This window comes from Elephantulus edwardii, unplaced genomic scaffold (assembly GCF_000299155.1).
Source record: "Elephantulus edwardii isolate Elephantulus edwardi_28Jun2011 unplaced genomic scaffold, EleEdw1.0 scaffold00116, whole genome shotgun sequence".
Classification (NCBI taxonomy): Eukaryota; Metazoa; Chordata; class Mammalia; order Macroscelidea; family Macroscelididae; genus Elephantulus; species Elephantulus edwardii.
Genome location: NW_006399866.1, coordinates 4,779,789 through 4,795,837, shown reverse-complemented (window position 1 = coordinate 4,795,837; position 16,049 = coordinate 4,779,789). Strand labels below are relative to the sequence as shown.

The following is a 16,049-nucleotide window of genomic DNA, read 5'->3' as shown; positions in this document are numbered from 1 at the left end:
GGATTAAAGGTAGAACACAGCATAGCCCTGGTCCATGAAAGGGATGAAGGGACGTTTCCCAGGGGTGTGGCCTGTAACAACTTTTATCTCGCAAGAGATGAAAGCAGAGGAAAGCAAGCTGAGAGAGGAAACTTCTGTACCACCAAAGAGGAGCTGAGAGAAGTAGAGTTCATCCTTACCGACTCAGGACTCTGTGGGGGGAAGCACATGGAAAACAGGGAAGACCAAGACTCAGGGAGATCTCCAAGGAAGCCTGAGCCTGTAGACGCTGAAAGAAACAGAGACCTTCCTCCAGAACTGGCAGAGTAGGCCTTTCCCAAGAGCAAGCACACTGATTTTGGACTTCTGGCCTCCTGAACAGTAAGAGAAAAAAATATATGTCGGATCCACTATCAGCACCAAGGTACCAGTAGTCAGGAGATCAAGAGACATATTGCATTGGGCAAATCTGTTGTAAGAGACCTCTCCAAATTATTGAAGAGCAACGCTGTCAGCTTGAACTCCAAGGCATACCTGATTCAGACCATGGTCTTTTCAATCACTTGCTATGCATCAGAGAACTGGACGAATAAGGATGCCAGAAGAAGAGTAGATGGCTTTGAGCTGTGGTGGGTGAAGAGTACTGAATATCCCATAGACTGCCAAAAGAACAAACAAATGTGTCTTGGAGAAAGTGCAGCCAGAATATTCCACGTAGACCAGGGTGACAAAGCTCTGTCTCACATATGTAGGGCATGTTGCTATGAGAAGCTATTCCTTGGAGAGGGACATCATGCTTGGAAAGGCAGAGGTTCAGCAAAAGAGAGAAAGATGCTCAACAGGACGGACTGACACAGTGACGGCGGCAATGGGTTCATGTGTGTCAGAGATGATGAGGAATGGCGCAGGACAGGACAGGGTCCGGATCTGTTGTTCACTGGATCACTATAAGACATACTTGACTCAAAAACACCCAACACCACCACCAAAACCATCCACTTCCAGTATCTGTTATTCTAGCACTTGTTATCTAAGGAGGTTTAATAATTTACCTACCATCACTCCATGGGAGGATGGGCAATCTCATCCTCATCGATTAACTAACTGCCTCTGAAAATCCACTGAAGGGTCAGTTCTGACTCAACGATAAACAACAACATCACTTAGCTACTGTGTCAAGGTTTGCATTTGGATCCAGATGTTCCAGATCCAGATTTAGAGCATCTCACTTTTCTGGCTGTGTGTCAGTTGACGACTCAGCCCATGTAAATAAAGCCACAAGTACCTGTGTCAGATTGGTGAGATAACTCCAGTTTAGCCCTTGGTACCCAGTAAGTGCTCCATACACCACCTCACTTACTGAACACTATGACTAGGACATCCTTCAAGTTCAGTGTTCAGTGTTCTCTCATACCAGGGTAGATACTTTTTGATACTTTACTGCTGAGAAGGCTATCCCCCTTTGTCAGCTACCTGCTAACTTCGGCTTCTTTCAAGTTCAACTGCATAGTCTCATAGATCTCCCAGTTTCCAGGCCAGCTGTTCCCTCAGGACATGGTTACCGATGCAGCATTAGCACTTCTCTCCTCTGGCCTCTCCCATGGCTCCCCGGTAACTACAGCATCAAGTCCACACCCCACAACTCTGAGTGGAGTTTCAAAGTGCAGGCTTCAGGATCTGACACACGAAAGGTGCCGATCCTGATGCTGCAAACTCAGCTTCCTCGCCACGTCTCAGTGTTATCATCTCTGATGGGCATGATGATTGTGCTGTCCTTCTCGTCTAGTTGGTGCATGTCAATAACACACATGCAGTGTTGGGGTACTGTTGACTTGTAGGGATTTTTGAGGAAGGAGAAACTGCTTTCAGAATTATTTATGTCTAGTCAAATGACAAGATGCTGAGAGTTTCCTCAAATACTTCTTACTCTCTGTCATTGCCATGTCTGTTACTAGATTAATGATATTCCTTTATTTGACCACTTGGTCAACTTCTCTTCATCCTTGAAAAGGCTGTTCTGGAAATCTTCATGTGAGGATCTATCTTTTCCTCTTTCAGGACTATTGGCGCCTGGATGTCCTTCTAGAACTAAGTATCCAGGTAGATTGTTTGCATTTGTCTGTTGCCTGTCTCTCCCCATAAAATGTAAGCTTTTCTAGGACAGATGAAGCCCAGACCACCCTGAATTTTCAGTGCTCAACCCAGTGCACAGAGCAGGCATGAGTGGCATTGATTGGCATTGAGTGTCCTCTCGAACTTACTAGATGACCCATAATAACACCTTCCACCAATGTGGGCCTCAGTTTCCCCATGGGTTCTTCTCTCGTTGGGAGAAGGGAAGAGGAATGACTAGGACATCCTTCAAGTTCTACGGGGAACTGATGTTCTGAGGTTCCCTCCATGGAGAATCTCCAGAAGAGAAGGCAGAGCATTGATGAGACTCATGAACCTGGAGGTAGCATAAGATTCTCATATTATCATTGCACTAAACATAGGAGGATCACTCTAGGGGCACAGGAAGGAGCTGATTGCCTGGGATGGGAAACCCAGGCACTAGTCAACAACTCCCATCGTCCACACACATTGAGTACAGTGGTTAGGTCTAGGGTTTATATTCCAGTTTGTCACTACCAGGCTATGCTGATCCAGGCAAATTCCTTCCCCTGCCTATGCCTCAAAAGGATCTACCTCATAGACCAAAGGTATTTTGACCTCATAGGTATTTTGTGAAGGTTTAACTATTAATACACATATCCTGCCCAGAGTGATGTTTGGCACACCGTAAATGTGAAATACATGCCAATGGTTATAGTCTTCTCTTTACCCTTCGTCCCCAACACACAGATATTAAAGTCAGCTCAGTCCATGGATGAGGCTTTTCTAGCCTGAATTAAAGGGGGCACCTAACCCCTGACAATTAGCTCTCCAACTCTCCACAGCCCTCAATCACCAAAGGCCTGGGCTGCAGCTTGGTGCAGGGGAAAGAAGCTGGGTTAAGGTTCAAGTCTGAACCTGCCAGTTGACCTGAGCTTTGATTTCCTCATCTATAAACTGGGAGCAGAGAGAGACAAAGAGCCAGCGTAGTGCTGAGTGCACTGAAGGCACTGGAGAGGTAATTTCCTCCTTCCTGCCCTCTCCATCCCTCAAGCAAAGAGATCAGGCTCCTGCACTGACCCACCTATGACAATCAGCAAGTTTCTCCCTCTGAGCCTCAGCGTTCTGGCCTATTTGGCTGAGATGAAGCTGCCTGGGTGCTCATGTCCCCATTTTCCCCCGGGACTCATCCTTTCCTGGCGCATACAGCTCCTGATTCAACTTCTTTTCCTCCTAGCAAAGAGCAAGTGTCCCTAAATGCAACCACTAGAGATGGACACATGTAATCTCTGACCTCTTTGCCATAGGTCCCAGGATCCCATCCACACAGGTGGCCAGAGCCCAGGACTTGAGCTATACCTCTGACCAATGATCAGGTGAACAATTGTCAATATACAGGAACATTCTTCACCCTCAACCCCTAAAATGAGCCAGGAACCTCAGTGCCCCCATTATTGAGATCCTATCCAAAAGAAATAACCTCCAAAGATGTGCACCAACCAAAAACATTCATTGTGTTCATGTTTCTAACCAGTACAAAAAGGGAAATAAACTAAATTACTAACAATAATCATTAAATCAATGATGGCACATTTGAGAGAGAATTAACCTAGAACAATGGTACGTATGGACTCTCTGTGACAACATGGAAACTTTTAAAACAGAGAAAGGTATTAACGATACCCAAATGTCTGTCTAATTGTGTTAAAAATCACCTGGAAAATGCCAGAAGACAATTCATCATTATGTTAATAGTGTCAATAATCATAAAGGGGCTCTGAAGGGGGTAATTTTCAGTTTAAAGACCAAGGGGCACCTGAACCAAGCCCTGGGTATTTTCAGTTACTTCTCATGCATGTGAAAGTTAGACAATAGGGGAGCTCTGGTGGCCTAGTGGCAAGAAGCTGCAACTACAATCCCAGAGGTGCACGGTTCGAATCCGCCAGATGCTCTGCCGGGGAAGGAGGGGCAATCTCCTCCTGTACCAGTCAGATCTGATTTGACGGTACACGCACACAAAAATAATAAAATTTTTTAAAAATCTAAAAAAAAAAAAGTTAGACAATAGATGAGAAAGACCGAAAAAGAATTGATGCCTTTGGATTGTGGTCTTGGCAAAGAACGTGGAGTATACTGTGGACTTGTCAGAAGAACAAGCAAATTGGTCTTGAAGGAAGCACAGCCAAAGTGCTCTTTTGCGCTTTTGTTTGGCCATGTTGTCATGGAGGTGCCAGTCCCTGGAAGTGGACATCCTGCTGGGAAAAGTGGAGGGTCAGTGAAGGAGAGGAAGACTCTTAACAAGATGGACTGGGACAGTGACTGCAACAATGGGTTTAAGCACAGCAGAGATTGTGAGGGACCTGCTGGCTCAGCTAGGGTTTGGTTCTGTTGTATATGAGTAGCTGACTTGACGGCACCTAACAACAGTAAGTTTAGCGACTAAGGTGAGCCTGATCCAGGCCATAGGCTTCTCAGTTGCTTGCTATGCATCTGAGAAGTAGACAATGACTGAGGATGTCAGAAGAAGAATTGATGCCTTTGGGTTGTGGGGCTAGAGAAGAGTACTGAACATACCATGGACTGCCATGAGAACAAAAGAGGTTTGTCCTGGATAGGGTGACACCAGGAGGCAAGGATTTTGAAACTCCATCTCACATACTTTGAGCATGTTGCCAGGAGGGACCAGTTCTTGGAGTGATCATGCTTGGAAGGGTGGAAGGAGAGCACAGGAGAGGAAAACCCTGGTTGAGATGAGTTGACACAGTGCTGGTCACTGGGGGCAGATGTGTCAGAGATGGTGACAGGGCAGGGATCAAGATAGGGCAGGATTTGGAGCTATTGTTCATAAGACCACTATGAAGTGTAGTCAACTTGATGACACAATAATAATATTCACTCTCTTTCCTTTGAGTCCTGGGGTGCAGTGGTTAGAGCAGCTTGGATGCTAACCGAAAGGTCAACGATTTTAACCCACAGGTCACTTGAAGCAAGAAAGATGTGGCAGTCTGCTCCCGCAAGGACTTAGAGCCCTGGACAAGCTATGGAGCAGTTCTATCGTCCAGGGTTGCTAAGAGTTTGAATTGACTTCAGAGCAGTGAGTTGGTTTGAGTTGAGGCTTCTTTGAGGAGTAAAACTGAGTCAAATCTCTGGTTAAGTTGTTTCTTAAAAAACTCTATGTGCTTAATATAGATAAAGGTACACAGTTCAAATTAATGAGCTTCTCCACAGGAGGAAGATGAGCAATCTCCTCTCATGCAATTAACGGCCTCTGAAAACCCACTGCAGGGTCACCTATGGGTCACTTCCAACTCAATAGTATACAACAATAACATTAAGGGGAAAATAAATCCAACACACAGAAAAGTGTATCTTAAAACATAAAAAACCTTGAAAGCCCCTGAACTGAACCATCATCTGGAGAATGATAATAGTGGGAGAATGGTAACCCATCTTTCCAGGATTTTCTGCATTCATACTGTGTGCTATCACTATTTTATTATAACAGAAATGGAATCCCTCTTGCTTGGAAACAGCATGCCCCTTAGACCCATCTTTCTCTTGCTAACTGCTGCATGATACTTGGCTGCTTAATAACTTAGTTAATGAGCCCCCCACTTTTTATCTTATTGTGTACCATCAAGTTGGATCCAACTGGCACACGAGGAGATTGCCTTCCTTCTCCAGCAGAGCATTTGGTGGTTTCAAACTGCAACGAGCGCCCCACTAATGGGCATGTCGGTGTTTCCAGTTAGTGTTTTACAGGTAACCATGACTCACATCTCTGGACAAGTATCCCTATAGTACTAAGTCCTGGAAGGTGCATTGCTGGGGCAAAGAGGTACACAGTTATAGGTTTGAGAGAGGCTGTCAGGTTGTGCCACAGACGGTTGGATCTGTTTTAGACTCTTTTTTTGGAGCTGTTTTCATCCCCTTCTGACTGAATGAGAATGGCTTTTTCATTCTCACTCCCAGCCCTAACTCAGTTTCCCAGGCCATAAATGGATTGGGTTGGATGATTTGTGAGGCTTTTAAATCCTATAACCAGAGCTGTGCTGGAACTTGCTCCCACCTGCTCCCAAGAATGACTGATAACCAGCCCTTGAACCTGGACTTGAACTCATCCAAAGGACACAACTTGCAGACAAAAAAACAGACAGATCTGTAAAGTGAATAATAGCCCCTGGGAGATTCTCAGCACTGAGAACACTTCTCCATCTAACACTTGTCCAAGGATAATATTCAGGAGGTAGCAGGAAGAGGATGGACGGATGGATGGATAGATGGACGGATGGATAGATGGATGGATGGCATCAAGAACCACAGAGAGATTGTGGGGAGATTGATGAGACAACGTGGGGAGTGTGATCAATGTCATAAAATAAAATACATAGGAATGGTTGGATGGAATGTCAATCTGTTCTGTAAACTTTAACTCAAATAATAATTTTACAAAAACAAAGGAATGATTGATAAGTTTTCAGAAATTTCTTGCACCAGTTGTTAAACAAATCATTATTAATCAAATTATATCAACTTGCAATTAAGATGCATTAAAAATTAATGAAGTCAATTAAAAAATGAATACCAAAACGCCTCACTTCCTGATTGCTTTATCCCATTTTGCTATCATTTACATGCTTCAAGTTGTTTATGTCTATTGTATCTGTGGGGTGGACACACTATACAATGTTGTGCTGCTACCTGACTCTTCCTAATTCTGTATGTAGTGAATTGGTAGTTCGAAACCAGTCGTGTGGGAGAATTTGCACCATGAGAATTGACGAATGCTCTTTCATGATTTACCAGCATGACACACTGCTGTGGATTGCACAGGTCTTTCTCCAATGACCAAGAGGAAGAGACCATTATGATAGCTAGAAACGAATGAAATGCAGTAAGAAGGAAGGCAGAATAAGCCTGGAGACTTAGCTCAGATCCCTATGACACTCTGCCCTGTGAACCCAGCTAGGTCCAAGCCCCCATTTCCTTTCCTGTGAAAGGAGTGTATAGCCATCTTTTTTTAAATTGTTTCTGTTGTTAGAATCTTGCTTTTAATAACTAACGTCATCTGGGAGTTGGGTTGGTGGCCTGATTCGTTCAGAGTTGAACTGTTAACCTAAAGGTACCGTCTCTCCAGCACTTCAAATCCACCAGCAGGCCCGCAGAAGATGAGCAATCTCCTGTGCAATGTATGGCGTCAGACACCTGATGGTCGTTTCTACTCGATGGCAATGAGTTTGAGATTTTTGTTGTCATTATTTATCACTTTGGTTTGGGTTTGTGTGTTGTTGTTGTTGTTGTTTTTTAAAGGGAAAGTTTACAAATCATATTGGGTTTCCATTTAGACATTTTGTTTCATGACATGAATTGCAGCTGTGGAACCCATCTTGCTGGGTGATTGTGAGCTCTCCCGGGAAAGGTTGTCTTACCCCGTGTGGGCTCCAGGGAGTCACAGACCTGAAGGCAAATCCCCGCTAAGTGACTTACTGTTCCCGGATGCACTCCACTTGGTCATCAAACAGCAGTAATAGCATTCCACAGCTAGGATTAAAACCAAAAGCCAAACCCACGGCTCTTGGGTAGGTTCTGTTTTAGGATGACCCTCCCACCAGGTTTTGCAAGGCTGTAAATCTGTACAGGAGATTGCCTTGTCTTTCTTCTGGGAAGCAGCTGGTGATTCAAACTGCTGGCCTTTCAATTAAAAGCTCAACACATAAGGTACTAGGATACCCAGGTTCCTAGGATTTCTTTCTCGTTCTCTTGTCACTGGGAGGAAACTGCTCCTCTTTCTCCCTCAGAGCAGCTGGTGAATTTGAACCACGGGAGAGGCATAGCCTTTGAATTAGCAGCCTAACTCTCAAAGGACTTCACCACCAGAATGCCCTGATTTGGTTTTAATTAGCCTCCTGTGCAATTTAAAACCTCTGATAACACCCCCCTGAGGGTCAGCTATGAGTTGATTCTGACCAGACAGCAATGAATGAGGGTCTGTTATTCATGGCAAAAGACAGTTCCCTTTTTATTGCTTTTTTGGGTGTTTTCACTAGTCACTACATTACTTATTTGACTATAGTTGAATTATGTTCCAAGGATGGTGGTGGTTGTTTTTAGATGACATTGAGGTGAGTACGACTCATAGTGACCCTATGAACAAGAGATCTGAAACCAGTCCTGTCCTGCGCCATCCTCACACTTCCTGACACACAAGAGCCCATTGCAGCAGTCACCTTGTCAATCTGCCTGGTTAAGGGTCTTCCTCTCCTTTGCCAACTCTTCACCCTTCCCAACATCATGTCCCTCTCCAAGGAACAGCACTTCTTAGCAATATGTCCAAAGTATGTGAGGCGAAGCCTCATCATTCTTGCCTCCAAAGAGCACTCTGGCTGCACCCTCTCCAAGATATATCTATTTCTTTTCTTGATTGTCCATGGGATGTTCAGTGTTCTTCCCCAACACCACAGCTCAAAGGCATCAATTCTTTTTCCATCATCCTTATTCATTGTCCAGGTCTCAAATGCATAGCTACTAATCAGAAACATGATGGCCTGAATCAGATGCACCTTAGTCCTCGAACTGACATCACTACTACTCAATAATTTGGAAAGGTCCTTAACTGCAGATCCTCAGGATTAGGACCTTTAAAATTCTGTGGGACTGGGTGAGCTGGGGCAGGCATGGCTGTCCCTGCTGCTTCTCTTGTCCACCTCTCTCCTGCTCTGGATTCTTTAATGCTTCTTAGCTTCACCAAGTGGGCAAATGGTGTCCGCAGTCCTGTCCTTGGTATTATTAAGTGGTTGAGGGACAGGACACAGCAGAGGCACACAGTAAATAGGATTTGGGGCTGGGGACCCTTCGCTGAGCCCCTGGTTGTAGCATCAGACCACCTGAAAAAGCCTCCCTCTAAGAAGGCCCTGCAGGGAGTTCTGGTGGCTTCATGATAAAGAGCTGTACTGTCAACCCAAAGGCAGGTAGTTGGAATCCCCCAGCTTCTGCTCCATAAGAGAAAGATGGACAATCTCTTCCCATGTGATTTACTACCTCTGAAAACCTGTTGGAGGGTCAGTTCCAACTCGACAGTACACAGCAACAAGAGAAGCCCCTGCAGATCCCTTAACCTGGGCCTGCACCCAGGTTATTTTTGGGATAAAAAGAAAGGGAGCTAGGAGCGGAGGTAGTACTTTGTCGGCTTATTCAAAAAGGTTCCCTGTGCCAGATTTCTCTATAATAAGCACACTGCAAGCATTACCTCATCACCACCACCCGTCACAACAGCCCTGAATGGGGAGGTTATTACGATCCCAACATGGCAAGTGAAAAAACTGGGGCTCAGAATCATCATAATGAGAACCTATCCTTTAACCACAAAGCAATGGGGGCTTCTGACCCACAGGGCTCCCTCCCACATGTTTCTCTGAGAAAACTCAGGGTTCAGGGGACAGGAGACAGGAGGGAGACAGGCAGGTCTACAACCTAGCCTTCCTGGGAAGAAACTGGACACAGCTGGGAGGGCAGCGGCAAGGGGTTGAGGTTAAGGTGACCAGTTTGTCCTGGTTGTCCCCAACTTTTTAGTACTTTATTTAGTTCCACCAAACCAGGCAATTGGTCACCCTCCAGCATCCAGCTGTGGCTGGTCAGAGCTCCAGTCCTCCCAGGCAAGACACCAGACAAGCTCCACTGGATGAGCTGGAGTGCAGAGGGGACTGGGTCTCACGCCCCGGCCAAGCCCTGCCATCTCTGGGCCTGACCTCCCACCCCTGGTTCCTGGATACCTACTTGTGGGACTGAGGCTGCAGATGGCCAACAACAGGGCGATGACCAGCGGGAGCAAGCCACGGGCCATGCTGTCCGCCCGGGGATCTGTGCGCTGAGCCTTATCCAGTGTCCAGGGGCAGGGCTGCGGGTGGGCGCCGGGGCCGGCGTGGGCTCGAGCAGGGACCCGAAGGGAGCAGGCGGCCCTGCTCCAGCCTTCTGCGGGGGCGGCCAAGGGATCAGGAGAAGTGGACACAAGGACACAGGGGTCTAGGCTGGAAGTCCACGACTGGCTGACCGACGATGACCGGAGAAGGGACGCTGGCTCCTCTGGACAGCAGTGCAGCAGTCCGTGGACACAGACGAGGGAGCTGACCATCGGTGGCCGGGAACTCCAGGCTCATCCAGGCGGGCTGGGGCGGCAGGAAATGCGCTTCCTTAGAAAAGGGGCCGGGCCAGGCTGCCTGCCAGGCGGGTAGAGGAAGTGCCACAGGCTTTGTCGCTGGGTGGGGGGCCTCGTGCAGTTGTGGGGGACAGCTTTGAGGTGAAGGCCCCAGGCTCCAGGCTTGACTCCCCACCCATCCTATCCTCTCCCACCCCAAGGATGGGGGCGCATCTTGGCAACCCCCAAGCCAGATAAAAACAATCACCATATAGCTCACCCCTTGCAGAGAACTCTGGCCCTAGCCAGACAGTTCATGTGGAACTGACTTGGAACTCTCATGTTACAGATAAGAAAGTAGAAGATAACTTACCAAGAACATGTTGGGATTCAAACCCATTTTCATCACTCTCCTAAACTGGCTCCTTTAACCATGACATTGAACTACTTGCTAATTCCCTCATTTCCAGAAGAGGAACTGAGGCCCAGGACAAGGCTGTTAGGGCTGAAATCTCCAGGTCCAGAGAGGCCAGGCCAGGGGATTCACTCAAGGCCTATACTTTGTGTCAGACTAGAAAATCCTCCAGGGACAAAGAACAGCCCCAGACAAAAGGGAAACATCTTAGTGGTGTTTCTGATGTCAAATGACTTTGAGTTTTCAGCCTCTCTCTGGGCTTGTTCTGAGTTGTAAGAACTTGGGGAACCTTTTCAACTTTGTCACTTTGTCTGTAAAGTGGAGTGTCTTCCTCAGTTCTTAGGTGTGAAATTTCTAAGGCTTGAGGCCTGACATACAGGAAGTGTCTCAAACTCTCCTCAAGCCATTCTCCCTGAGCATGGGAGACAATTCCAGAGCCCAGGGAGACAACACCCTCATGTTAGTCCTGGAAGGAGTTGTGCTCATTGTACAAACAGTAAGCACCTATGTATGCTAGGTACACGATGGGTCGGCCTAGTGGGCTCCGAGAAGAATCTGAGTTCCTGGAGGAGACATTTAGAACTTTGACAGCCTGAGAGGAGAGAATATTCCGGGCAAGGGGACGAGCTTGAGTTAAAATACTGAGGCAGGAAGTGGACAGACCTTGGTGGGATGAGCCGGCATGTCGGGGGGAGGGGGGCAGTAAATATGAGGAAACAGCCTCCAGTTCTGCTGTGGGAGAACTATATTCTGAAGCCCACGGGGTTTCATGGAAGGTCCTTAAGCAGAAGGATGCTGGCAGACCTAGACTTTAAGAAGACAAATCTGAGCCTGTTCTGATTGGCCACAGAGAACAGATGGAGCCACCTGTCATGGGTCACAAAATGGGAAGCAGTGGTTCAGAGAGACAGGACAGATGTGGAGCCCTGGGCACCTCTGGAGGAGGATGTTATCTGCAGTTTGAGGCCTGGCCCCAGCCTCAAAGGCAGTGTCGGCTTCATTAACAGAAAGGGCCAAGCCTCTGTCTTCACAGGAGCTGTCTTGGTAGCGGAAAGGGCGTTGGGGCTCCTTGGGTGGAGACTAGGGAGAAGGGTCAGCTGGCCCAGCCCTGCAGCTACAGGCCAGTTCCTAGCCAAGCGTGGGCGTGGGGTCAAGGGAGCCTCACCCACGCCTGGCAGGCGGAGAAAGCTGTGAGAGTCCTTGCTCTTCTGTCTTTTTCTGTGGCTGTGGAGGTGCAAGTTGGGCACTGTGAGAGGCAGAGTGACCTCAGTGAGGGGGTCTTTGAGGACCCCAAAGATCTATGCCTGCCCAGTGTCAGCTAATCCAGCTCTAGAGGCTGGACTCTCTCTTTGCCCCAGGCCCTGCCCTGGGCATTCGCCTCATCAGTTCAAATCCACACATCCATCCTATGATGCTGGTACCATTACACTCACCATTTACAGAGGAGAAGCCCCAATCTTATGGAAGTCTAAGTGGCTTTCCCAAGACCCCCAGCTGGAAAGTGGGGACCCCAGGGCTGCCTGGCTCTCAAGTCAGTTCCTTCCCTGCCACCACCAGCTGAGGTGAATTTGGAGCAAGTGCATTTGTGGGATCATGGATATCAGGGAATAGAGGAGATTGCGCTTCAGAGTAGGTGTCAGGGGCACCCAGAGGTTCGTCCACAAGGAATTCATTGGAGGCTCTTCAAAGACCTCCTCTGACCAATCCAACCATCCTCACGTCATAAGCAAAACCCAATGGATTCTCTAGAGTAGTTTAACATAAGGACTTGTTGAAGAGCCCTGTTATGTGCCATTGAGTCAGAACCAAGCCATAGCAGACCATCTAGCAGGTTTTCAGGTGCATTAAATTACCTGGGAGGAAACTGCCTATCTTTCTCCCAAAGAGCAGTTGGTGGATTTGAACTACATGCTTCGGGGATTGCAGTGTACCTTCTTGCCAGTAGGCTACCAGAGCTCCCTAAAAGAGGCCTGTTGTTGCTGTTAATTGCTGTCAAGTCAAGCATGACTCATAGTGACTCTATGAACAAAAGACCTAATGAATGCCCTTCTATAACTATCATTGTTTCTCCAAGTTTCCATAAGCATGGAGAAAGAAAAAAAAAATCCTACAGTCAACCACAAGAAGGTCTGGAGCCCTGCACTTAGAGACATTTGGAAGGAAATTATCAGGGCCACAGAGCTGGGGTGGAGGTGTGGGTGGAGTGAGAGTGAGGGTTGCTTCCCACAGTACACTGTCTGACCCATCACTCCTGTCCATGTGGGATTGTGTGCCAGACGTCTCCTCATTGAACTAGAAGCTCCATGAGAGCAGGGACTTCACCATCCTCTGTGTCAGGGAGTCTCCAGCACTCAGCACAGGACTTGGGGCCCTTGTGATAGACTTGCTGGAAGAATGTAATCCCCTGGAAGTTAAAACAGGGTCGGAGGGGCATGTAGACATGGAACTGGGTCTTACTGCTGGTGTCCACGGAAAGGGGTCAATCCGTGGACTGGATTTCCTGCCTCCTTGACACAAGTTCCACCCTGCTTTGAACCTGGAAGCTGAAGATAGACACACTTGGACTCACCCTCACTTCTGCAAGGATCAGCAGGGGGAAGGGGTTGACTATTCATTCTTCTCCTTCCTTGCAGGCCACTGCACACTGACGCCTCCTTCCACTGAAGGTTACAGCTCTGTGTCCAGGCTCCTCCACACAGCCCTCTCTGGACACTGCACGCGTTCTCCTCTAGGCTGAGGGTGGTCATGACCCCACAGCTACAGCCCTCAGATTCTGCACTGTCCCTTGTGGCTTCCCTAAAATCCAGCCTGCACCTGTGTAAACAGACTCTTCATTAAACTCTCCTCAAATTATCCCGTTGGAGCGTGCCATCTGTTTCCTGCTGGGGCCCTAACTGATGCAGATGAATTCAGGTACCGACTGTCCACGTGCCAAAAAGACACGTGGCTGGTGACCAGACCCCTGAGTCTGGACGGCAGAGTGGGCTCCTTCCTCCTCCGGGCTGGCCAGGAAGGCTGGGGCTGCAGGAAGGGATGGAGCACGTCTACCCTGGACACCAGCCACTGGAGGAATTTCAGGCAGCCCCCAGGGACCCCCAGGCGGCTCTCCGTCTCCAGCACTGGCCAGGAGCCAGGGGCTACTGAGGACAGCAGGGCCAGACTCAAATGGACAAGGGGACATGAGCACAAGGAGATGAGAGAGCACCAGCTTGGGGGGCAGGGTAGCCAGTCTGTGTCCTGTACTGGCTGAGTGGTGTCTTCCCTAAGTGCAAGACTTGTTCAATTTCAAGACCTCTTGTTTTTTTTGCTTTAATTTTTTTTCTTGTTGTTTACCATCGAGTGGTATCAAACTGGCACAGGAGGAGATTGACCATCCTTCTCCAGTGGAACATCTGGTGGATTCAAACCACACACCTTCAGGACTGCAGCACAGTTTCTTGCCACTACCCCATCAGAGCTCCCTTAGACCTTAGTTTGCTTGGCTCCACAATCAACATTCTTGGTATCAGCAGCCAGGAAATCAAGAGATGAATTGCATTGGGAAAGTCAGCTGTGAGGGACCTCTCAAGAGTACTGAAGAGCAATGACATCAGGCTGGAGACTAAAGTGCACCTGACCCAGGCTATCGTCTTTGCAATTTCATGCTATGCCTCGAAGAGCTCGACAGCGACTATGGATGATAGAAAAAGAATTGATGCCTTTGAGTTGTGTTGCTGGAGGAGAGCGTTGAATATACCGTAGACGGCTAGGAGAACAAGCAGGTTTGACCAGGAGAGGGTGAAACCATGCTGCTCCTTGGAGGCAAGGATTCTGAAGCTACATGTGACATGCTTTGGACATGTTGTAAGGAGGGACCAGTCCTTGAAGAGGGACATCATGTTTGGGAGGGTGGAGGGATAGCACAGGAGAGGAAGACCCTCAATGAGATGTATCGATTCAGTGAATGGGGTAATGGGGAATAGGTGTGTGAGAGACACTGAGATTGGCACAGGATAGAGCAGGGTTTAGGGCTCTTGTACATGGGGTTGCCATGAGTCCCAGGCGACTCTACAGCACATAAGAACAATGAGAAGGCAGACTGGAAGAGCCTAAAGGTTCAAAGCAAGAATGAAAATTGTCTCTCAGCCTCCACAGAGTCCTTACAGTCACCTGAATGGTCTGAGACTGTCCTATATGCACTTTCCAAAAAAGGAAAGGAGGCTCAGAGTGTGAGACCCCAAGACTGAGGAGAAACAGGAAACTCCAATCTCAGTCTTATCTCTCTCAGCTTCCAGAACACCCACAGAGGTGTTTTCCTCCCACCTCTGTAATCTCCCCTTATCTGTCTCCTCCTCCTCCCAACCCGATCCTTGGGCCCCTTCCCGTCTCTGTTTACCTTCACCTCCAGCTCAGGCTTTCCCAAACCTCTGTGACTCAAACACCAGCTCTGGCTGGTTACCAGGGAGGGGAAGGGAAGGAGACAGGAGTAGGAAATGAATTACCAGATAATAAACATGTGTTAAGATGCATGATGGGAAAGACAATATGAAATAAACTGGCAATCAGACATTTTGCATATTCTAATTGATATTGGGGAACAAAATGTGCATGATTGATTGAAAGAAATAACATACTTCGTAAACTTTTTCTCAAATCACAGTTAAAAATAAAAACAGCAACAGAAAGAAACGATAGATAAATGTGGTCACCACTTGAAAGCAGATATATATAGATGATAGAGATAGAGATGGAAGCAGGTATAGATAGCAGATATAGATTATATATATATGTATTTGTTGGAGAAAGTGAACATTGGCTTGAATGGGGAATGAACCTGCAATGTTAGTGTTATTAGCATCATGCTCTAAGCAAAAGCAGACATTTTCTTTATTTTTTTTTTTGAAGCAGACATTTTCCTAGAATATATTGTCTCCTCTTTCATGCAAATGTCAAAAGTAGATACTGTTTCAAACACCGAGTTTCACATCTCCTCAGTCTTCCTTAAGTCACAATGAAATAGATATAATATCTACATAAAAGTCATATGAAAAAAATTTTAATGAAAACTAAGTAGTTAGTTTCTTCCAAACAATTCCATTCCAACTCAAAGATATTTTTCCCAATCTGTAGTTATACAATTGTAAAAAAATTCCAAAGATTTTATATTTATCAGCTTATAGCTTATGTCTCCTACCATATCTTTAGTGAATCATTCTAGATCCATGGACATAAATAATTTTAAATATATTACAATGTCATGAAAATTATTTGCAAATCAAGGACAGCATTTAATTCTGAGTTGTACTATATAAGCCTGTGTAACTTGCCTAAATTTTATGCAATGTTGTTGTTGTTCTTGTTGTTATGTGCTGTCGAGTCGCCTACGACTCATAGCGACCCTATGTACAACAGCCCTAAACTCCGCTCTGTCCTGTGCCAATCGCACCGTCT

The 16,049-nt window shown here is 47.0% G+C and overlaps 1 protein-coding gene across 1 annotated transcript in view; it reads right to left on the bottom strand.

Annotated features, from left to right (window-relative positions):
- ENG (endoglin) overlaps positions 1-10,201 on the bottom strand; it is a 47,500-nt gene extending 37,299 nt beyond the window's left edge. Inside the window, exon 1 of the mRNA XM_006892614.1 lies at positions 9,847-10,201. Within this exon, the coding sequence (XP_006892676.1) occupies positions 9,847-10,201 (355 nt within the window). The remainder of the gene's footprint in view (positions 1-9,846) is intronic.
- Between the last annotated feature and the right edge of the window lie 5,848 nt (positions 10,202-16,049).